The 23,260-nt window shown below is 48.7% G+C and overlaps 5 protein-coding genes across 5 annotated transcripts; 2 read left to right on the forward strand and 3 right to left on the reverse strand.

Annotated features, from left to right (window-relative positions):
- Nucleotides 1–216: 216 nt before the first annotated feature.
- On the forward strand, nt 217–1,631 carry AKAW2_60750S (60S ribosomal protein eL19; the record flags this gene model as incomplete). Its single annotated transcript, XM_041692910.1, has 4 exons — nt 217–233; nt 804–1,073; nt 1,204–1,354; nt 1,482–1,631. The coding sequence occupies 4 exons, from the start codon at nt 217–219 to the stop codon at nt 1,629–1,631; spliced, it is 588 nt and encodes a 195-aa protein (XP_041546248.1).
- A 1,747-nt stretch (nt 1,632–3,378) lies between these two features.
- AKAW2_60751A (uncharacterized protein) lies at nt 3,379–4,716 on the reverse strand (the record flags this gene model as incomplete). Its single annotated transcript, XM_041692911.1, has 1 exon — nt 3,379–4,716. One exon carries the CDS (start codon nt 4,714–4,716, stop codon nt 3,379–3,381), a length of 1,338 nt encoding a protein of 445 aa, XP_041546249.1.
- Nucleotides 4,717–7,294: 2,578 nt separating this feature from the next.
- On the forward strand, nt 7,295–9,374 carry AKAW2_60752S (uncharacterized protein; the record flags this gene model as incomplete). The annotated part of the gene is made up of 3 exons (XM_041692913.1): nt 7,295–7,319; nt 7,623–9,040; nt 9,108–9,374. 3 exons carry the CDS (start codon nt 7,295–7,297, stop codon nt 9,372–9,374), a joined length of 1,710 nt encoding a protein of 569 aa, XP_041546250.1.
- A 3,426-nt stretch (nt 9,375–12,800) lies between these two features.
- AKAW2_60753A (uncharacterized protein) lies at nt 12,801–13,175 on the reverse strand (the record flags this gene model as incomplete). Its single annotated transcript, XM_041692914.1, has 1 exon — nt 12,801–13,175. The coding sequence occupies one exon, from the start codon at nt 13,173–13,175 to the stop codon at nt 12,801–12,803; it is 375 nt and encodes a 124-aa protein (XP_041546251.1).
- A 2,237-nt stretch (nt 13,176–15,412) lies between these two features.
- On the reverse strand, nt 15,413–15,730 carry AKAW2_60754A (uncharacterized protein; the record flags this gene model as incomplete). Its single annotated transcript, XM_041692915.1, has 1 exon — nt 15,413–15,730. One exon carries the CDS (start codon nt 15,728–15,730, stop codon nt 15,413–15,415), a length of 318 nt encoding a protein of 105 aa, XP_041546252.1.
- Between the last annotated feature and the right edge of the window lie 7,530 nt (nt 15,731–23,260).

Here is a 23,260-nt window from a genome sequence, read left to right on the forward strand (position 1 = left end):
TACCCTTCTGTTTGAGTAGGGGAAAGAGTTGGGTGACGTGGTCTCCAGCTCCAATGATGAAAAGAAAAGCATGTTGATACATATTATGAGATGAGCAATGCATTTGTTTTGAGTTTCCGCGGGTTTTCCATGGTCGGATTTGATGTCAGCCTCAGTCATCCATACGTAACTGATACAACACAAGTACACAGGCGGAGATCACGTGCACCAGCCGGAATGGCGCATCTGCCCGAGTTGGTCCACCGCCGAGCGACGGATAGAAGACGAGTCGTGAATTGCGAAGGTGCATATCCAATAAGTGTGATGATATAGATAGTAATTCCCAATCCATACCACGTTCTAATCAGCCCAGAATCTGTAGCATGTTCCAGCTGGATGCTGTAAGGCGCCGTTGCGGCTCCCGGCGGTGTTCCCCGGATCGGGACAAGCGTCTGGGGCACGAACCCTAACAGAGGGTTTTGCTGGTCTCGCTTAGCAGACACAACCGCTTAGCTAATCAGCCGCCGTATCTCAAACTCCTCGCCCTGGGAATTCTACCCGTCGACGAGTGCAACGAACATCATCCGCCAACGACCGTCGATACGCCGACATCAAGATGTGAGTCCATCTCCAGCTCTTGATTTTTGCTGCATCAAGGGGGGGAATTACTGTTCGTCGCTGGACTGTATATCCTCCCCCCTCTTCCCCCGTGCACACGCCCCGGATTCGCCTTGAGATGGCGCTTTTTCGCAGCAGCAGCAGCAACAACCCCCCGATCGGTTTGGACTTCATGCTGACCGACTGCTTTTTTTTGCACCACACAGGGTCAACCTTCGCACCCAGAAGCGCCTCGCCGCCTCCGTGGTGGGCTGCGGCAAGCGCAAGATTTGGCTCGACCCCAATGAGATGAATGAGATCTCCAACGCCAACTCCCGCCAGACCATCCGCAAGCTCGTCAGCGATGGCCTCATCATCCGCAAGCCCGTCACCATGCACTCCCGCTCCCGTGCCCGTGAGCTCGCCGCCGCCCGCCGCATCGGCCGTCACCGTGGTCTCGGTAAGCGCAAGGGTACCAAGGAGGCTCGTATGCCCAGGTATGCACATTGTCCTCACCCTTGAGTGCCGTTGCAAGGATTTTTCTCGGTCGCCCACGACTCAGCGAGATATCATCTGCGAAGGAAAATATGATGAAACGAATGTGTACTGATGGATATCGGATTAAAGCCAGATCCTCTGGATGCGCCGCATGCGTATTCTCCGTCGCCTGCTCGTCCGCTACCGTGCCTCCGGCAAGATCGACAAGCACCTGTACCACGAGCTCTACCACCTGAGCAAGGGTAACACCTTCAAGCACAAGCGTTCCCTTATCGAGCACGTAAGTTTCGCCGCCATGTTGTTCTTTCGATATACCCTGGATACTATGAGACGGAACGGGTTTATACGATTATCTTATTTGGACGATGAGGGAATAGGGGCTAACATGATCTCTTTCCCTACTACAGATCCAGAAGGCCAAGGCTGAGCGTCACCGTGAGCGCGTCCTCAAGGAGGAGATGGATGCTAAGCGTGCCAAGAACAAGGCTCTCCGTGAGAGACGTCTGGAGCGCAAGGAGGCCAAGCAGAACGCCCTCGTTGCTGAGGCTCAGGAGTAAATCCTCTCAGATAACGAACTTGGGCGGTGCGGAGGTTGAAACGCGGGAGGGAATCGATCAGCCCACGGACTTTGATCGACCACTCCGTGTTCGTTGCAGGTCTGGCTCGGTGGCTCGATGCATCCGGGACGGGGTTGTTTGGATCGTATCGGGAGCCTGGAACAGGGTTGGGGATCAAGGATATGCACCATCATCACCATCATCGTCATCCCCGTCTCTTCCTCTTCACGAGGAAGAGCATGTGAAAGGACCACGCAAAAAAAAGGAAAAAGACCTAACTGTTAAAGCAAAACAATGGCATGGCGCTTTGTGTGATACGAAATTTCCAATTTTTTTTTACTATTTCTTCCATCCTTTTCGCCAACTTTTCTTCTTCCTTTCCTGGACCGTGCAACAAAAAAAAGAATTCGCCCTTGCACTGCTTGCTTGCTATCCGATATCAAATCCAGCCCAACCCCCGCCCGGATATAATCTGTCCCTCGCTGCTTTTCTCCCAAAGCACCCGCTGCTTCTTCTTTCCTCTATTGTTTACCTCTGCACTGAACATGTAATGTCGTAACGCACATCCTGAATATCATTCCGAGGGTTAACACACATAACGTTGGTTCCTCGTAATAGTCTAGAACGTATATCGTGTAGTTTCTGCAACCTACCTAAACTATTGAAATTGCAGTTAACAAACCCCCTCCTCCCTCTTCTCCTTCAATTACGTCAAAACCAGCCCGCCCCTCATATTTCTTCAGCCTGGAATGGATTAAGTCCATCATCCCCACTTTCTTGACTTTCAGTAAATCTAGTCAAAGAATGTGCTATTACCTCTTATCTCTTCCTTTATGTCTTCTCTCTGGAGAATCATAATTTTCGGTTAATATATAACTGGACTTTAATTGCATGTACTCTTCTATTCTGTTCTTATTCTTTATTTATCTCTTTCAAAAATTTCGGGCTGTCGAATCTGCGTTGGTCTGTGTGTACATTTCTCTCCTCTCCTCCCCGCCACTACGTAATCGTGGCTCTTCGTAGTTCCCGTCAAGGTTATACTTGGGAAGATTCAGAATTTTTATACCATGTTACAAGATGTTATATATTTAATAAATCTTATAGCGATAGTAAGGTATATTGTTTCCTAGCTAGTTAGTAGTAGGCTGCTACTATTATTACTTAATAGTAGATCTTAAATTCCGCCCGGTTGTGGTGTGGGGATTCGCGGGGATGCTAGTAAGTAGCCTTACGGAAGCAGAGAACAAGAATATATATCCAGGTAGTACTAAGTACCACACCACCACCACCACCAAATCAAGTATTAGTAGTTGTTGGAACGGATAAAGCATACTAGTAGTAGTACTATAGAATTAATAAAGAGAAGATAATCTGAGAAATAGTCCTTTTAAATCAAAAATTCATTGGATGTTGTATTCGCACACGACAATTGCACATGTAATTATCGTACACATACAAATACAGCTGTGACAGCATGGCACCCTTACTTACCCTTCGCTACCTACTACCTGTGTGCCACGTCTGATAACAACTTAAAACCAATCATAAGATAAAATACATATACAGTTATCTTGAAGTGAAATCCGCTTTCTCTTTTTGCATCCCCCGTTCAACGACCCAGACGGGAATACCATATGCTTAATTGCAGATGATAGCGTAGACTCATGTCGCATATCTCGTGTGCTTCTTCATGCCCAACACTACGTGCGGGCTGTGAAGCTCTATCTTCTCCCTCGTCGGCCGTAAGTTAGACGTGCCCTATTGGTATGACGGTAGAACTACGCCTGTGCATAGCGTGGGGTGGACATTCCAGATCAAAAGGATCACTGCGCGTGCTTAACCTGGCCATGGGCTCACATGCTTCGAGCTCGGCCGCGGTGAACGGGTAGCTGAGTCGTTGCAGGCTGCTACCCGCGCTGCTCCGTCCAGGTAGGTGGACTGTACTGCCTAAGCTGCGATCACTGTGCAGGGAATACCAGGCAGTTGACGTGGGTCGCTGCGACATGTATGATTGCCGCATGACCACAGTGTGGCTTGGAGCTGCATCGGCGAACGGGTTGCGAAGCGTCCCCGCGTTGCTGGGCACGCCGCTACCACGCGACACATACTTGATCTCCGCAGAGTCTAGGAAAGGGTTTGCATCGGAGAGGAGGTTCGGACCGGAAGGGGTCCGATGCGCTTGGTAGCTCTTAGCAGGAAATGATACTGGGAACATAGCGCGCAGAGGGCTGGAGGGGGTAGAGGAGTGGTCGGTGAAAGATGACCCGCACGACTGATATACTTGATGTGAGCCTGCTGAGGAAGCAGCTGGACTGCGGTCATCTTGCAGGTGTTCTTCACTCGTGCCAGTGGCCAGCTCGTCACGGGGCTTGCGCCGCTTGTGACGCATCACGAAATAACCTATTGCAAGCGCAAGAGCAACAAAAGCTACGCCCCCTAGAACGCCCCCCAAGATTGCGCCCAGTGAGGCGTGAGAGCCACCATGATCCGATTGATCTATGTAGCCATGCGACGAGCCATTAGCTGAAGTGACAGCGCTAGTTACTGCTGAGTGTGGAATGAATGAGATAGAGGTGGTGTGGGGGTACTGTGTCGTTGACGTCGTTGATGTTATGGAGCTTAGCACAGAGGTGGATGATTTTGATGTCGGCTGTTGTGTTTGATGGCTTGATAATGAACTTGTCTGCGCCGAGACCGGCATATGAAAATGAGTGCCATCCTCTGTATGTGTTTGTATGAGATTGTAGTCGCTAGGATCTGCTAGGGTCGCAGATGCAGTTGTCGTAGGCTCGACCACCGACTCAACAACCGATGATTGTATCGACTGAGTAGTCGTGGCATCTGTAAGAACTGCTGAATCTGCAGCCGTTGAGTGCCATGTATTAGACGGAGAGGGCTCGATGGACAATGAGCTTTCGGTCGTGGACGTGGGGACCGAATTCGTGAATGAGGGAGAGGACGCGGCTGAGGTGAAGGAAGAACTGGTGATTACCGGCGCCGAAGACACAAATATATTGGAGTGTCGAGGAATTTTAGTTGCACATCTCGAACTCTGATGGAGAACCGCAGAGCTCGACCTGGACATGTCGCCAAGCCCGCAGGCCGGAGGACGCAAGAAGTACTTTGCTGGATCAAGGAGGGGAAGAAGAGAAGAACGTGGCCTGCATGAAGAACCAGGTATGATAATAAAGTGCAGAAAAAGAGGGAATCCCTGGATTTGAGGCCGCTGGCGCGTAAACGAGCGGGGGAGGCCGCGGCAATGATAGCAGCAGCAGCAGTAGTACTTGATGTTGTAGTAGTAGTGAATGACCGGCTCACGAAGGTATGGAAAGAGTGAACAAACGGAAGCCGTGGATACAGTCGGAGAAAGCAATTACACACATGCTAAGCCCGACTCATTGCTGATTTTCTCTACCGGGAGGAGACGGGCAGGCCATGACAGCAGATGTCAGAGGCAATAGCCTGGAGGTGGTGCACCCGTTTCAGGATAGGCTGGTGAGGCGGGAGGGCCAAAAACGCGTGAGATTTCGATCACACGTGAAGAAAGAAGAGAGATTCAGATATATTGAAGAGGCTATGGTAAAAGAGAGAGGCTGTGAAGGAGCAGGGATGAGAGCGAGAAGAGAAGAGGACCAGGGACCCTGGAAACAAACAAAAAGAAGAATCGCATTGTGTTTGGCCAAGCGCCATGTACAGGTGAACCAACAAACCGGCTGTGACGACAGGAAGCAGGGGGGTTTGAAAGAGATTGCTGCCCTTGAGGAAGTGGATGAAACCGCAGTCATCCAAGACATCCAATCCGCGATGCAGCGGCAGCTCTGACGAAGGTGCTGGGCGGCATTAGTCGCTGGCCAGAGAGGGGGGTTTAGGCCCCTCGCCCCTAGCGTTATGTTAACTAACGGCCCTTTGGGGGGTGGTCAGGAACCACCAGACGTTGGAACGGGTCTCATTGGATTATGGAAGGGGGTGGGGAGGGGGATAAGCCTGGAGAACCAAAGTCAGTCACAACATGGAACATCGAATGGATTCATCTATCCGATGGAGCTGAACCGTGGAGGAAGGGAAAGATGGGATAGATGGATAGATGAGTAGTAGATAGATGGGAGAGGAAGAAGATGGAGATGGAAATGGGCGAATTGATTGGCGCAATTGCCCTGATTGGTTTAATTAAGTAATTGTGAGGAAAATGTGATTGGCAGATATTCATTGGCTGATGGGGACCATTAAGTGGGGGCCCCGTGACTGAGTTACTCTTTTGGGACATCCCAGTCAGCCACCGCTAATCCACTTCCACATTAGTGCCATCATGTGCAGGCTGAGTCAGGATGATCTAGCCTGATTGGGACAGTTCCCATCTTTCGGATGAAGAATTGACCAGTTGGTCTGGGTTTGGACGATTTGACATTTGACAGCGATAGTGGCATTTTACGGGGTGCAAATCAGACTTAGACTCAATTCTCTGTGATTTTGAATATCACTGGATCACCCACGAGGTGCCCTGGAATAATGTATACGTATGTATGCATGATGATATATCCCCGGATAAGGACGGAGTGCACCTGTGCAATAGTCAGAAGACGAGAGAGAGGAAGAGAGAAAAGCATTGCCACCGCGGGACTTGTGATCTCCATCTTCCCTTCCAGGGATCACGTCTACTACGGTGTACACAAGTCCCCTCCTTCACCCAGAATTTGGGGGGCACGTATTGGTCGAAACCCCATCAGAAAAAAGGTGGATCGGAAGTCAATTGACATCACAGCCAGAGAGAATGTTCCGTTCTTTCGCAAGAGCCCAAGAATGGGAAAGGCGCTGGGCAGCCAGCCCATGTTTATCCCCATACTTTCTCCTTCCCCCGCAATATTGGGCCCGGGGAAATTTGCCAGGTACCCTTTCACGGATGGGTAATAAATTGGGTCCCAGAGGCAAAATTGTTAAGAGGAATCCCGGAAGTGTGAAATGGATGGATGGTATTAGAGGAGAGAGGAGAGAGAAAAGGGAATGGAGTGAATGGGTCCAACTCCACTTGGAGGGGAAGGAGAATGATGGATTCCAATGAAGCTCGGGAGTGTCAAGGACTAACGAGTAACGAAGAGAGGCTAAGGCAAACTTGAAGGCGACTAAACCATTTGACCATTTGACCTTCTTTCTTCACTGCTCACTACTAGACTACTACGTACTTTACTATCTTATTTTCTATTTCAATGCATGCACTTCCCCTCTCTCTCTCTTCCTCTCTCTCTCCACTGCCACCATCATCGCCTTTATCCAACAATCATCCATCCAACAATTTCCAACTCAGCCACTAACTAACTACTACGTTAACCAAGTTTCCCCATTCTTCCCGCTGACTGGTTCATCTACTTCCCACTACTTTTCCACGACTTGATTTCCGCCCTCTTATTTGTCTTTCCTCCGTGTGCCTCGTGCTTTTTTTCATTCTTCCCCCACTGCCGGTTAGCCTCACATCGCAAAGTGATGAACCAAACCGACTCAGCTTCTGTCTAGTGCTGAGAATCTCGCATCGCATCCACATCGCATCCTTTCTGGACTGTTGATTCGATTCGATTCGATTTTGGCGCATAGAGTACTAGAGAACGATCACAAACCCAAACCATCACTTGGTTCCCGTTCCGCTTTCCCGCAATCTAATTAATTACGGCATCATGTTTGGCTGGTGTAGTACCTTGGGTAAGCTTCTTCCCTCCCGCTCGGTCGTCAATCGCCTTCCCCTTGCTTTCTTTAGACTCGTCTCGTCTTTGGTGCGCTCCCTTCTGCTTTCTGCTTCCCATGAGTCGTGCCGAATTGGCGTGGGCCCATCAGAATGTGGTTAGAGTGGTGGTGTGATGATGGAGACACCCGGTCGCTGAGCCGGTCGCGCCTTGTCCCGTCGTCTCCAGCTGCTTCTTCTAACTGAATGGCCCCCAACCCTCTAGGCCCGCTGTCAGCCAGGTTGACTGAGAGTCCAATCGCTAATACTGACACGCGATGCAGGCCTACCCTCCGTGAGCTCAGAGCCGGAGAAAGAGCGCCGTCCTCCTCCCGCCCCCACACCCCTTGACTTCCCCGTCTACAACCTGCCGGAACTTTCGGATAAGGACCCGGACGCTACTCTGTCGAGACTGAGTGAAGTGCTGGCATCAATCCGACGGCCACAGGATATCAACCCGCAGAAATTCGAGGCGCTTAATCTGAGACTAGAAGAGAATGTGTCCGCAGCAGATATCGTTCGTCCGAGCGGGTCAAACACCGCTCCTCCGCTCCCTTGGGATAACTCGTTAGCCCGCTCGTCCCCGGTGGATGAGGATGGCTGTCCCATCCTGATGGACAATGGTAATTCCTATCCCTCCCGAGACCGATTCGAGGCGTTGCAGAACGAGCTCCTCCTGGATAACGATGACGCTTTCAGAGAGGTGGGCAGACTGCCGCCCCGCGAGGGCCGTCAAAGGGTGCGTGTGGCTCAAACGAGGAAGTTCTGGACCGGCCTGGAACGGATGGCTCAATACTGGGACACCAGTTTGGACGAGTATTACGAGCGCCCGAAAACGCCGCCCCCACCGGCAGGGCAGGAGGGCGCAGACAACATGCAGACGGATGGGGATGCCCAACTGCCAGCGGCGCAAGACCATACTGAAACGCCTATGGACGTGGACCCAACGCCGCCTGCAGAGACGACAAAAGACGGTTCTCAGGCGCAGCCAGAGACACAGCAGGAAATGGTTACTATGTACAAGGGTCGCCGTCTTGGTGCCGGACAGGAGATGCCCGAGGATGTACGTGAGGAGACCGTTCGAGCGTTGGCCGAAATGGCTGCTTGGCCCTTTGGCTGCCAGGCGGCCCCTCCTATCTCCCCACCTCGGCTGGCTGTGAAGACTTTGCTCTTTCCTGTTCGACACACCTTCCAAACCGCACGATCGCCAAAGGACCGTCAACTGGCGCGAAGCGGTATCATGGAGGGGCCTATCTTTGCAGCGCAGTGCCGACCTGAGACCTCATGGCGCGGGCCACATGATGCCCCAGGCTCTGGCATGGGAGAGGTGTGTGATTTGCTTCGGGAGGTGGGTGCCATGCTCCTGACAGCTCAGGAACGGGCGAGACAGGGGGAAGCAGAGGTGAGACCAGGTGAAGGCAAGTGGTGGACAACCGTGCCCCGATGGGGCGGCGCTCCCAACGACTCCGTCAGTGACAATGAGAAGGAGACACATGGGGAGGACAAACTGCCATCCGAGTCGGGATATGCTCGCAAGCGCTCCAAGTACGAGCACCCGTTCCTCGCATCGCGTCGACCGAGCTCTGCGCGAAAAATGAGCAACAGCGACAGGTGGAAGATTATCCAGCCCGGACCCGGTCTTTGGGACAAGCGGATGCGGTATATACAGATTGGGAAGCCGCTCGACAGTGCTTTTGACGATGTAAGTGGCCTGCTCCTATTCTCTTACTTTGTCTGGGTTACATGGATAGGACTAACTGAAACGGCAGATCTACCTATTGTCCTCCATCAATCATCATGTGTCGATCCTTCATCTGCGCGTACACCGACGATATCTCGAAGTCATCACCAATGGGTCCAGCAACTTCCCGCCTGTAACCGACACGCCGGAGCAACCGTGGCATGTTCTACAGCTACGACGCACTCGGTGGTACGACCTGTTCAACGGCGAAGACCGTGTGGAAGCGCTGAAGGGCATTTGGCGCATCTTCCACTATCTCCTTCGACAGCAACCGGAGACTCAGTTTCTAAACTGAGACTGGGTTGATGTTAGTATTTGATTTTTGTTTCATATACCACTTTGTTTGCATTTGATATTAGACGACCAGAACCAGTGTCTACATTGCATGGCATGATCAGAGTGTATTATGACGGCTTGATGTATTGGCTATAACATTCAGTTGGCATTTGCTTTGGTTTTCAGCGGCTGAATCATGTTCCTGTCCTAGATTGACTAGACGACTGAAAGACTGCTCCACAATAGAAATGCATGATGTTGCACAAGACCTGAAGGGGAAACGCGCTCTATTTTAGGTAAAACGATGCATATTCTGTCGGTAACCGCGCCGTCAGTCTCTCAGCAGTATGAGTGAGATGCCATTGTAACCATGGCACCTTCTAACAATAACAACACCATACCCGACGATCCACAACAAACCAAAACAAATTCAAATCATCTCCACACGAACAGTCGTGAGTTATTTGACATGCATCTCACAGACAGACAGACACCTCTCCCCACTCCACCTGTACCTGTCTACCTATGACACGCATCTCCCTCCCTCCTTTCCTCGCAGTAGCATGAGCATTAGCAGTAGCAGTAGCACCACACTAACCAAGCAAGCAGATAGACAAGTGTAGCTGGAACGGAGAAAAAGAATCCGATCATCACATACCTACTTTTAGTAAGAGTCCATTTCCAACCAGACCAGAAGAACCAGCACCAGCACCCACTTTTCCTTTTCTTAGTGTTCTTTCTTCCCCAATCGCAAATCAAATCCAACGCATCTGACACGTACGTGCTAGTCAGTCTCATACTCGATGTAGCTTAGCTATCTTAGTTTCTTACATATGGGTACATAAGTCCGAGTAGGCCCATACACACTAACTTCTATTTCAGCTCGGAATTGTACTTCCATGACCCATTTTTTCTTCTTATTGCATTATGATTTAGAGGGAATTAGTGAAGTGAGGCGAGAATTATTAACCACTACTACTTAGTATATATTATGTGATTGTACCCCGTAGGAGGAATTTATCCTATGGATGAGTTATGGTGGCGATGCTTAGTGTCAGCGGACATACCATAATAATTTGATTTCAATATACTTACTGTCCCTAATTTGATATTATTCCTACTGTACATACTGTATAGATAATCAATTATAATTACTGTAAGGAAGTAGTAAGTCATATCCCTCGGATCCTATTTCCCATCCCTAATGCCGAATTGCAGCATCACTAAGCAAAGCATGAAGCTCAGGCCCCTTCTTCGATCCCTTCCCTCCCCCCCCCAAATGACCTGACCCTCCCGTCCTCCTTCTTACTTAGTCTAAACACTCGATCACAGTGATCGGAAAAACCTGATTGGCTTATCTGTGATTTTGTCTTTGACATATATCGCAGTTTTCATGCCCCATCTACACCATACTTAGCAATTTAATTGGCAATAGAAAGTTTTTCAACACATATAGTATATCGGTTAGATGTAGATTGGATCTTTTTGGGTTTTTTGTTGGGCGAATAGAAAAGGTAATGATAGATGTGTGGATTTGATGAGTTCGATTTGATTTTATTTATTTCTACTCGTGTTGTTGTTGTTGGGATTATGTTGGTGAGGAGGGATGCTGATTCGGATTGCGTTGTTTCCTAGGTACAAGGTGTGTGTGTGTGTGTGTGTGTGTGTGTGTGCTACCTCATGTAGAAGTTATCTAGTCTAGGTACTCCGCAGTAAAAAGACATACTAGACATCTCCACCCACAGAGTAAAACCATACCCCAACTCAGTACTTCGTACTAACTAAGTAACTACTACTAGTACCCATCCAGCAAACAATATCCATCCACAATCCACAATCCACAATCAACGAATACAAATGGTCCGCAAAGCAAAGGCAGGCAAAAGGCAAACGAAACGACAGAAACCTAAAACCTTAAACTATATACATATGTACAAATCTAGACCCCCAATTTCCATTGAATATCCCCCCCCCTTCAGCCCAGGGAACTAAGCCCATCACTTACTCTTACAGTCGTCTATCATCAACTAATCCTTCCCATACCATTTTATCCATCCACACATCCACCCTATTCAATCAGCCGACCAACCAGAAATCTCCGCATAGTGAGGCTCGATTTGAAAAGCAATTTTTTTTTTTTTTTTTCATTTCCTCTCTCGGTTAGGAAGGCTAGTCCAGGATGGTAGGGGGGGTTGGGTTATTTTAGTCTGTCTGTGTATTGGTGTGTGTGTATGTAATGGGGTATGCAAAAATGAAACTGGGTGGGTACTTAGTATTTGATGTTGATGTTGGGTATTTGATTTGATTTGATTTGATTTGATTGGGGTTTCAGGTCTATGGGGAATGATGTTGGTGGTTGTGAGTGATAGTCGGATTCTTTCTCCGATGAGAAATAACTTATTTCTATACTGTGTGATTCACATCTGGGTATTTGGGTTATTAAGTAGTCGGGTCTCTCTGTGTAAATGTGATATCTATGCTTGTGTGCTCTGTTTATGTTGTTTTTCTACAGTTTACAGGTAATGTTATAATATGTGGTAAGCATCAAATATATCAGGGTAGCATTGCATGGATTCACATCCTAGACAATACATGAAAACTAACTAGTTAGTCAGTGGAAGTGTGCGTGGCATGATACACACACACACACACACGGGTACGGGTTAGCCCTTAGCTTCACTTCACTTCAACTATCCAAAGGATCATTCCAGGTCGTCTCTAAAGCTGAATCTTGTCTAGCCCCAGACACATGGTTGCTGATCAGGGGGTTGATGGAGGGGGGAAGGGGGGAAGCGGATACGACACACAGGGCAAGAGCGTACTTTTGAGTCTGACACCTACCACCCTACCCAAGTTAAGTAAATGGTGGCCCCCCCCCCGGGATGGACAGTAGTGTGCAAGGCGGGAGAAATACGAAGCACTCTTTTTACCAATGAGAGTGGATGGAAAGGTACCTTTGAATTGACTGACTGACTGACTGTCACCTTCCTACTTCTTCTTAGTAGGCTGCTATCTAGTTAGTTTTACCTGGGGGCTGTTTGGGTCAACCCCTGAATTTCTTTTTTAATCTCCAGATAGGCCCGACGGACATGGCATGGGCCGTGATGGCTACCTAACTAATGTATCTATATTAATCCTTTCTGCCTTCGTGCGGGACTAGACCGGGGTGGGTAGTAGTTGGGACCCGTCAAAGGTCTCACTTACTCTCTCGATCGCTCCCTCATTATTCGAGTCCATTAGTCTAATCATGTGTGCATCGTGGGTAGTAGTCTAGCTGTGTGTACGTGCTATAGACTAGGTGCTTCCCGTTAGCCATTTTTCTCTTCCCTGGTTGGTATCGAGTCAGACAGCGGGATCTAGAGACTCGGATCGTCCTGTCGTCCGGGGGTCGCGCTTTGTCCAGATGCTGATCCTCGCAAATTGACACCTCCGCCATGCGTCGTGGTCATTGGTTCCCCCCATCCTGGGCATGGTGAGCATTGGAGATGCCATGGCTTGCTTTATCTCGTTTGCTTCCCAAGGCAGACTTCCTTTTCCAGCCCGTTGCTGCCGTCAAAGAAGTCACGGGAAAGAGGCGGAAAAAGAAAAGGAAAGAAAGAAAGAAAGAAGAAAGACTCCAACTGCCACCTACTAGTGAGTATGTGAGTATGATAGCGTCGTTACTCCAAAACGTCACATGCGCAGTCTTTGCGATCGCAACCTGAGCGACGGCAATAATGATAATCGGGACGGCCATTGCGGGACTGCAACGATGCCAGTGCATATGACATGAGTCTTCATCATTGATCATTGTCCTCAACAATCGCATGTATATGCGCATGTACGTCAGAACGGACTACTCCGTTCACATACATAGAATGTAGGTACGATCTTCTCCACTCCCTTCCTTGTTAGCAATCGCGCGCCGTGCCGGACTTGCTCGGCGCGACGCGCTGTGATCGCAAAAAAGGAGGTTGTGGAGGTTCCAGACCGGTGGGAATGTGATGAGTCCAGTGGCGGCTAGGGTGGGAAAAAGTAAAAAAAATGGCAGACTGGGAAAAAGAAAACCGCGCGCGCTTCGGTTGACTTGCATTGGTAGGCCGTCGTCGCGTGCTAAATCCTAGCACCGATTTGACACCTGTAGCGATCGACTCTGTTGTGCGCGCCCATGTCAGTCGAAGCCATGTCCACGGAGAAAGGTTGGTGACAGGTGCTTGATGGCGTTGCAAAGGTGAGAAACCCATCCAATGGGTTCGGGTGTTTCTCCGGCAGGTTTCCAGATTGCGACGGGGACATCCCCCGCAAAAGAGCTGCTGCTGTCATACCCTCTCGACACCCGTCTGTGGAAACATGTCAAACAGGTTCCCGAACGCGGCCCGTCCAGCAGCAAAAATGGTCTTTCGTATTACTCGTGAGGCTGACTGGAGGATAGTCACCGAAAAGGCTGGGCGAAACCGTCCTACCGTTTACACACAGACCACGGATTGACACTATTGGTGCGCGAATGGTGAATGGTCACTTGCCCAAATGTCTGTGCTGTGTGCATGTGTTAGGGATTTGCAGTCTAGTCGATATGGAGTAGCCTGTTCCAACCGAGTAGCTCTGTGTAGTGGGTGTGTAGTAGTAGTCTGGAGGTGGCGGGAAATCAAGGAACTGAAGCAGTTCTGATGTGAGGACAGCTCTCCTCGCTTTGCCTCCAAGGGAGATTGCTCAGTGCACTTTTCTTTGTGAACGACCTAGAGGGCACCACGATGTCTTTGTTTTGGGTCTGGGATTTAGAGCGAGTTAGCACCTCCTGAGCAGGGAGTAGGGAGCAGGAATGACTACTTACCCACTAGTAATGAGCAGGTAAGCTCATCGGCAGAACCGGGCACGCCGGGAACTCTCCACTCGAGCAGCAGGGAAAAGTAATCACTAAAGGAAAATCAAAATAAGGAAAAACCTGCACATCCCCTTTTGGTTAGCGTCATATGCAGGCATTCCCTCAGCAGATTTCTTACCTGCAGAAATGGATATCGTATGGATCACTACAGGAGATAGATACTAGCCAGTATCTAATCAGGTAGTAGTACTGTAGTAAGAGGTTAAGAAGTTGATAGTGGAACTCTGTCATTAGAAATAATCATTCCTTTCAAATATATCCGGATCATATTCGACCTTCCCATCTTCATACAACACTCTCAGGTTGACCTCGTGTAAGACGTGGTATTCTTGGGCATCACGTAATCCTAGCTAGGGATTGACCTTACCACATTAAAAAAGTTATGATACCAGCTGGCTGGCAAGGCACATTATTGAGACCGTCGCTGTGGCACCGAACTCGTAGTACGACTCATCCCTATTACTGCACGAAATGGGTGCACTGCGCATGCACGCAGTAAGATTTGAAGATCGGTTCCTGGATTCCTCACTGCGCAAGAGACTACCTCTATCCCTCCATAGGTAGGTAGAGCGCTCTCTACCTTAACCCCCTCGCTTACCCCGATTCGAGCGATCGTTTAGTCTTGTAGTACAGTAGCTCGACCGATCGTCCCTCGATAAGGTTGGTATGTTAGAGGGTTAGTCGAAAAGCCTGGGGTTCGGAGTCTGGAGTACGGAGCAGCATGAGACAAATCGCAAATCGCATAAAGGAGGGGGCAAAAGATATGGGACAGGTCATTATGTGGTCGGGAGAAGGATCATTTTGCCACTCGATTGCTCTCACAGCGGAATTTGGAGTGGGTTACATACTCCTACTACTTTTACTAGTTTACTACCGATAGGGAGGGAAGCTTCCCAGGAGGCGAGGCCCACGTGGTCCATTGTGTACAGTTACGTTAGCTGTTCTTTCTTCGTAGGAACTGGGATGATATACTGCTGGGTAGTTGGTTAAGAGGGAAAGGCATATATCTGATATGTAGTGATTAGTATGCATGTCGACAACAATTAAATACTCGCAATACTCCTATCGAGTATTCGATCTCCACACCAACACTCACCCACGCAAGCTACAATTCCCAAGCTTCCTTTCTCTCTTAAGTCCTGCGATGAGATTGATACGATAAGCAGCCTCATTGCGACACGCCGTAGACGAATGGATCAGCACAATAACGAGGCTTTAGCTTCCCTTAGACTAGACAATCTCAAATAATTCTCCCTTGGATCGGCATAGCATCCATATCCACTATAATGCCCTCCAAAGGAAGAGCACTGCCACATCCAGTAGTCATCTCCGTGAGCCATTCCCCAGCTCGACAGACTAGAGACGCTGATTTGGTTTTTCTTCATGGAGTCCTTGAGATATGGCTTGGCTGCCTTCCAGATGTCATTTGAAAACCCATATTCGATGATCGAAGCATGTTGATCAAATTGATATCGCGCGGTTGCGACATACTCCACTACCACCATTACCATCATCTCCTCCTCCACCTCCACCTCCTCTACGGTGGCCACTCTTTCAGATGGATAGTTTTTTAAGAACTTTAACAACCAATATTACGCCAAGGAATCCCAGCCTCACTTTTTTTCATTATTCTTCATCTAGCGATCCTACCGCCCAGTAGAATTATGATCCGCTCCGAACCACCCTCTCGGAGTCACAAGGCGGGCAGTCCCGCTGTCACCTTCTTTTTCTCAGAACGAGAATTGGTGGGTGTGTATGTGTGTATGTGTATGTGTATGTGTGTATGTGTATGTGTATGTGTATGTAAGTATGTCCTGGACAACTGAGGGGTTAGACTCCCGCATCGATTGGTTCTCCCGTATACGGGCGATAAGTTCACATAGTAAGTAGTTATCGGACGGTCTGACCAAGCCGGCCCAAACTCCTTCCCTTCCCCCCTCCCCATAAGGCATTTGGGTTGGCACATCTCATGACCTTGCGAGAAAAGAGTCAGGAGTCAGGATACCTAGCCGGTCTAGTGAGGGGTAGGGGGAGCTTGATGGTGGTTGCTGGGACAAATGATAGGCCTGAGACATGGAATTGATCTGCAATTTGGGTCCGGCGAAGATTTACCTGTAATCGGTCTAAAGAATGGCGCCCGGACCTCGTGATGACCGCATCCCATTCCATCTTTCTATTTGCTGGTCGCCTTTTCCACATACGCACACACAGACACACACTCACACAATCCTCAAAGTCTGAGTGGGTTAAGGGTAGGTAGGTAGCTACATACTTACTAGCTAGCTAGCTGCTAGCTAGGCAGAATCTTCAGCCAACGCCAACTTGCCTGCCTGCCTGCCGACCACCGCGGACGGTACGGAGAACCCCGTCCTGGCATGTGTTTGCATAAGTTAGGTGGTAAGTAGTAGGTAGACCCGGAGTTTCGGCAGCTAAATTTACTACGTACTGTATATGGTGCTTGCGCCGCCGGAGTTTTCTGCTGTCAAGGAAATCCCGCGGGTTACAGACGAGGTTGCGTTTGTGTTGGGGATCGGACTCTCCTTGTGTTGCTTGCTGTTGGGTACGTAGGCTCCAGATTATTTTTTATTTTATTATTCATTTCGATTAGATGGATCCCCAAGTCAGACGAATGAATACTTTGTAAATTAGGTCTGGCAAATTCCAATCTTGAGAGATGGCGCTTACTACTTACCTATCTACTTACCTGTTTGCTACTAGTACTAGTAGGTTGTTCGCAGAACAAATCCCGGGGATTCATATCAGGTTAGCACAACAGCAGCATCAGCCATGGGCGCTACTACTAGCACCAGGATCTTTCTTTTACTTCCACCTATAGCGTATTCGCCCCCTCTGCCCCCGCCAATTTTGATGGCCAATTCCCAATAGCCACAGTGTGTCTCTACCCGTGTAACCCCAGTACAAAACGTCGAGCTATCTGTACATAAAGGACAGGGCTATCCCTTGCTTCCGGCACCTGATCATTCCAATACTAGTTTGAGAGTGAGAGAGAGAGAGAGAGTCAAAGAGTAGGCTTCCTCCTTCTCCTCTCCTCCTCTCCGGCCCTACTTGCCGCATAGGTGTAGTACCGGCGCACAGTATGCACATCATTTGCTACTAACTTTGCCAGTCGACCCAGCCTTGCAGGATCTCCATTCATTAGGGAAAACCTGAACGGAAAGAAATCGTGCGATTCCATTCTTACAGTAATCCATGCATACGATGAGTCGGTACTGAACTGGTGGGTTTGTTAAGTATGGTTAGAGTTAGTTCTTCTTACTGTAGGGAGAATGGAGCCTGGCGCCATCTCCCTTTCTTTTTTTTAATTTTTACTTTTTAATTTTTAATTTTTAATTTTTAATTTTTTGCCTCTTGTCTTAAGAACTGCTGAAGTCTCAAAGACAGACCCAACATGCCGCCAGCCGATGGTGGGTTCCAGGAGACGGGATCATGGAACGTCACTAAAAAGGCGGATCGACCGAATGGGGGGACAAGCTGTTGAATTCGTTGGCTCTCCGAAGCCAGAAATGGGTCACCTGTGGAGGGGCAGGCAATTGGCGGTAATGAATAAGGCATGGCTTGACTCCGATTTTGAACTTTGTAAGGTACGGAAGATTCCGTATCTGAGTGCGAGACGGTGAACATCGGGTGTAAATCTGGAGGTGGTTTTTTTTGTTATGGTTGGGTGCTGTTGGGTCATCGCGTCAGTTAGGTTTTTGTTTATGCTTTGATGTGAACAGAGACGCGGAGGACATGGTCTTCTGCGGTAACAAGATTGAGTAGAATAACAATGTGTCGGAGTTGCGGTTAGTTGGAAAGTCGAGAGATCCATCAGGATCATGCCCCTCCATTTTCCCGAGACCGAGATTATTCCAGCCGAAATATTAGGGACGGTTTAAGGCCACGACGGTGTGTTGATATTACCCCACTAATTGAAGGTGAGGGTGATCGGGCTGCTGTGCTTGCGAGCCCAGTCACTCGGTCGTCTTACAGTCTTGCAGTGTGGCAGCAGTAAGCAAGACTGTAGCCACATTTAGCCTAATCGGTTCACAGTGCTCTTTGACCTTTTCTTTTATTTCGTTTCCGGTTCCTCATGTTCTTATTGATTTTTTTGCTGGTTCGCGCGGGAATGTACTAGTCAATGCTTTCAGAATCAGAGGCTCAAGCTGGTGAGTTTACTAGTAGGAACCGTGTCACAATACGAGGTAGGTAACTATACGACGCGACCGAAAGGTGGCAAACTGGGTACTCACTCCGATGCTGCGTCATGAGATCTACCCCTTATACATATCTGCGCACTCCCTTTAGACGGTAGACTATTTTAGTAGTATAACAGACTAGCTAGGTCAGTTCTTTGTGTTAGGTTGCGAGCATTCATGTTTTGAATACGCGCTAATGATGGGGTTTATTGAAGATTGGCATGGGAAAGAAGGCTGTTAGGCGTTTGGCAGAAAAAGGTTTGTTTTGGCCGAATGTAATCCGAATGACAAGCTGCGACCAGTAAGCCAAACAACCAAAAGTAAAAGGAGGGAAACCCAAGGTTCTCTTCCGTAAGTTACCGTTCTTCGGACCACCGCGGATAAGTCAGCGGCTGTCCCTGAGGTGAACCATGATTAGTCGCAGATGAAGACCCAGGGAACAATTGCCGTTTTGCTTTTTTGGCTGTGGGGTGGGAAAGAAAATGTAAACAACCAAGATGATAACACGTAGTAAGGGTAGGTATTCTACCTGTACTCCGTACTCCGTCCTACCCCGTAGTAGCAACCAGCAAATGTATGTATCATGTATGTGCGCAACCATGTATGCAAGTTGGTGACAGGGGCCTCCCTGGGTGATGATCTAATCGTCCAGCTGCTCCGGTTTTTAGCGGGCGGGCCGGGTAGAAACTCGAACGGTGGCTCGCCCTTCAAGAGGGGAGAGACATGGCACTGGTCTAGCTATGATCATGACAGGTATGGAGCCCAGAAGTGGCTAGTAGGTGATTAATCTACACGACTGTTTGAGAGTGTGTAGAATTGCACCCAGCTCTAACTAAGTAGATAAATTTATAATAAAAAGAAGAACGAGGTCTGCCTTGGAGCCTGTTGAATGCTCCCCTCGCCTCGGGAATTTCTAGGACCAGCGTGTCCCGATATATTTCTTCTCCGCCTTTTAGAAGCGCCCATCAGCTCCTTAATCCATGCAGAACTCTATTGAGTCCGTCTTGTGCATATTTGAGCGCACAGCATTGGCGTAGCAAGTCAAACCCTTGATTCCAATGACCAAGTGACACCCGAGCAAGGTGGAGGGTGCTCACCGTCTTCTGCTCCTGCGTGGGGCACCGTCGTCGTCGTAGTAGTAGTCGTTCAGGTCTCCCTTCCCCCCTCCCTCCTGGGTCGCATCATGCATACCTCATTCCCGTTTGGCTTCATACTCCGAGTCAGGGCCTATTTGTCCTGTGCGCTTCCTGCCCTTTTTGACCACTTTCATCTGCCATCATCCAAATAAACAATAATGCTTGGCTTTTCATCGTCGTAGCATACCGTCCAGGGCACTCCTGTCGGACACCGTTGCAGGGACAAACTGACTTCTAGATCTGAGTCCGTCCCGTGGGTGAAGATAGGGGAATGGACACCCCCCTTGCCAATAATCAGGTGAATTAAGCCGAATCACAGGAGTAAGAAAAGGATGGGCACCAACAGACCGAAAGAATGAAGCCGAGAGGCTGTGAGTGAGAGTGTGTGTGTTGACAGCAAGCATGTCTCGAGTGTGTACACAAGTAAACTTCCGTGCTACCGCCTGGTTAAGTCATCCATCTAATCAGCCCTTGAGAGGGATAACTGAATTCTTTCCCCATCTGCTGTGGCTGGTTTGTCTGATTGCCGATTTCACTCTTGGTTTCAGTTTTGTCTTGCCAGAGTCCTATGAGTCGTCAGGAGTGTCCCATCGACTCACCGGCTGTGTGATAGGACAAGAGGACGACCTACGTATTTACTGTCGCCTCTCAGGCTCTTCCTTCCCCTCAGGCGGAAACATATAATCGGTTTCCCCTCAATTTACACCATCATCACCACTCAGATTGATTGACCTCCTCCCCTTTGGCCACGGGAGTCACTGCCCCTCGAAGTATTGGGCACCGATCATTTCACAATCAGCTCACCCATCTTTAAGCCTTCCCCCGAGGAGAAACCGTTCCCAATCGGACCCGTACACAATTGAATACTACTACTACTTGTAATCCACCGCCAACGGAAAGCGGTTGACGTTGGGTGTGTGTGTGGTTGAGCGCCTTTAATTATTCTCCAGTCCACCCATCCATGTGGCACTGAGGAAGACCGGAGCTGATTGCGGGCCCCAACAGATCGAAAAACCGACGGTACCCAGTCAGTTCCTTCAGTCCTCCAAGACTGCACCACAGCTGGTTGTAAGTGGGTTCTCATTTCTTCTTTAATTTGCGAATCTCATTTTAGCCCGTCCTGGTTCAGCTCCAGTTTGCGGCTCCACTTTATGCCCTTTTTGTTTTCTGGTCTGTCACCAGCAGTCAGAGGCCGAAACTGAGATATTGAAGAAAGCAAAGAGGAGAAGAAAAAAAAGTGAGAAGAAAAAGAAAAAGAAATTCAAATTAAAAAAAAAAAAAAATGAAGGGAAATTCTTATTACTCTTTTCCCTTTTTGTCTTTTGCTTGCCCTTTTGGTTTTCGCTTCCCTTATTTTCTTTTTAACTCTTTTAAGGAGGAGTAAAAAAGAAAAAGAAGGAAAAAGAAAAAAAGCAGGACTGCCCAGACGAATTAGAAAGGCGATCTGTCAATTCAGGTGGCTTGTGTTAATTCATGCAAACCAGGATCCTGGTTCAGGGTTACAAGACCCAGTCCCCTCAGAAGGCGTGCACCAAAAAGAAAAAATAAATAAAAAGAAAATAAAGGAAACCCAGAGGAAAGCAAAAGCGAAACATCAGACGAGAGGAAGAAACCAAAGCAACGAAAACGCGGATCGCAAAGCAGTTCTTCATCTGGACGGTTCACTGGAGACATCTGAGATTGTGAGGTGCGCATTTTCAACTATCATCAGCATCATCATTCCCATCATCTGTAAGGAATTGCAGAGCAGCAAATCGCCCATATTCCCTAGCTACTGCTATTACTTTGCGCGCACCGGCTGTTCTATGGGCCCAATAAACCCCCTCCCTCCACCAGGAAAGAAGGGAAAAAGAGAGGGGCAAGCAGACCTCTTCATCTGCCACACTCTTCAAGGCCTATCAGCCTCTGCTGGGTTGGCCGTTTGCTTGATAGTTCATTTTCCTTGTCATTTGCATTTCCATTGACTATTAGTTATTCCATCCTCCCATCCTCTCCTCCTCTTTCTTGCTCATGACCCCCTAACTAACCTTCTCATCATTTTGGTGTTCCCGCAAGACTCGATTCCGCCTTTTACCCATCAGATCCATCCATCAATCCACTCCTGCCGACCTACCACTTACTACTCCCGGTAGTAGTGCCCTCCGGACTGACTCTGATCAAGTTAACTTTTCGCTCCTCCAAGAGTGACCGGACGGGAAGTCTGGTTTGGTCAACCTGCTATTTCTAGTTTAATCCCGTTCGAGGATCCATCGACTTTCCTTCCAGACGTCCGGCCGTCTTTTAGGGAACCCCTCCGAATCCCTCGACCCTTTTTTTATTATCCTTTTTTTTTTCCCTCTCTGTCTTTTCTTTTTTTTTCTTATTAAGGAAAAAAGACACCCGCCAACAAAGCTCTACTACGGCGCTTCCCACCGTTCGATCGACCTGTTTTTGCACCGGGCGACCCGACAGCTTGGCTTAGCTACCTTAGCTAAGAAATACTACCTACTACTATCTACTCCCCCATCACCGCACCCGACCTATACTACTACTACTTGCTTCCTTCCACTCAATCGGAAAGCGCCAGAACCAGTGCTAAAACCCGCCCGGCGGTATTATTATCATTATTTATCACCACTACTTCGTCTTGCTACTAACTACCGACTAGTTAATTGTTCCATTCATCTTTGGGGCGACTCTAGGCACTTGTGTCTAAGTACGTATACATACCACTCTTTTTTCTTTTTTTTCTTACCTCCTCCCCTCTGCTCTCGATCCTTTTCTTTCGCTTTGACTTATTTGCTTTTTATTATCTTACACTGCCTATTTTCATTTTCATTTACATTTCTTTTCTGTTATTTTCCTTTTTTCTCCCTCTGTCATATACCCCGGGCTCGTTTTTCAAATTCTTGTTATTTTTGGTATCGGTATGATTTGATTCCTGGCTGTCACCCCCGATGACTCCGTTGACTTGCGTGGCGAGGTCATCTCGGGTTTTCTGGAAATCACTTGTGGTATTTGACTACTACTTACTAGGAGTGGTTAGGACGGTACCTGCTGAATGACCGCTCCTTCAGTAGTAGGGTACCTGCTTACTGGGTTGATGGTTGACTGTGGTGATACTACTACTAGTAGTTTGCCCAACTGCCGGCCAGCCAGGGTCGGTGTGTCCATCGCAGACATTGATTGATTACCTTTTAGTCGCGGCGCGGATCTCTTCTTGTCCTCCACCTCCACCCCCCCCCCCCCTCTCACTCTCACTCACTTCGCTCCCCTGTCAAGTTATACTTCCTGTCTGCTACTATTACTATCTTTTAGCCCTCGCACGCTATTGCATCTGCTTTTGTCTGATGATCATCCTTTGACTTATATTTTCTCATCTTATTATTGTTCTTATTACGAAACAGCGCCGTTGCCTTTCTCCAGTCATTTTTTAACACCTTTCCCCACCCATCACAGCTATTTTCAAGCTACTACTATTCATGACTTCCTACTAGTACTACTTTTGTTATTAACCGCTGCCACTCCTGTTCCGCTCCGCTTTCCCTCCCACCCCCCTCCTCCCTCCCTCCCCTCGTTTGCTCCCCCTCAACTGGTTATTGTTTGTCTTGGTTTCGCTGATCGTTTGACCGTTGTCCTTCCCGACCGCCGCCTACTTAATCCATGTTTAGCTAACTATTGAAAAAAAGCTACCGGCTGCTTGCGTCAGGCTCCCTCGCTGATCGATTTTCTA

This window comes from Aspergillus luchuensis, chromosome 6, assembly GCF_016861625.1.
Source record: "Aspergillus luchuensis IFO 4308 DNA, chromosome 6, nearly complete sequence".
Taxonomy (NCBI): Eukaryota; Fungi; Ascomycota; class Eurotiomycetes; order Eurotiales; family Aspergillaceae; genus Aspergillus; species Aspergillus luchuensis.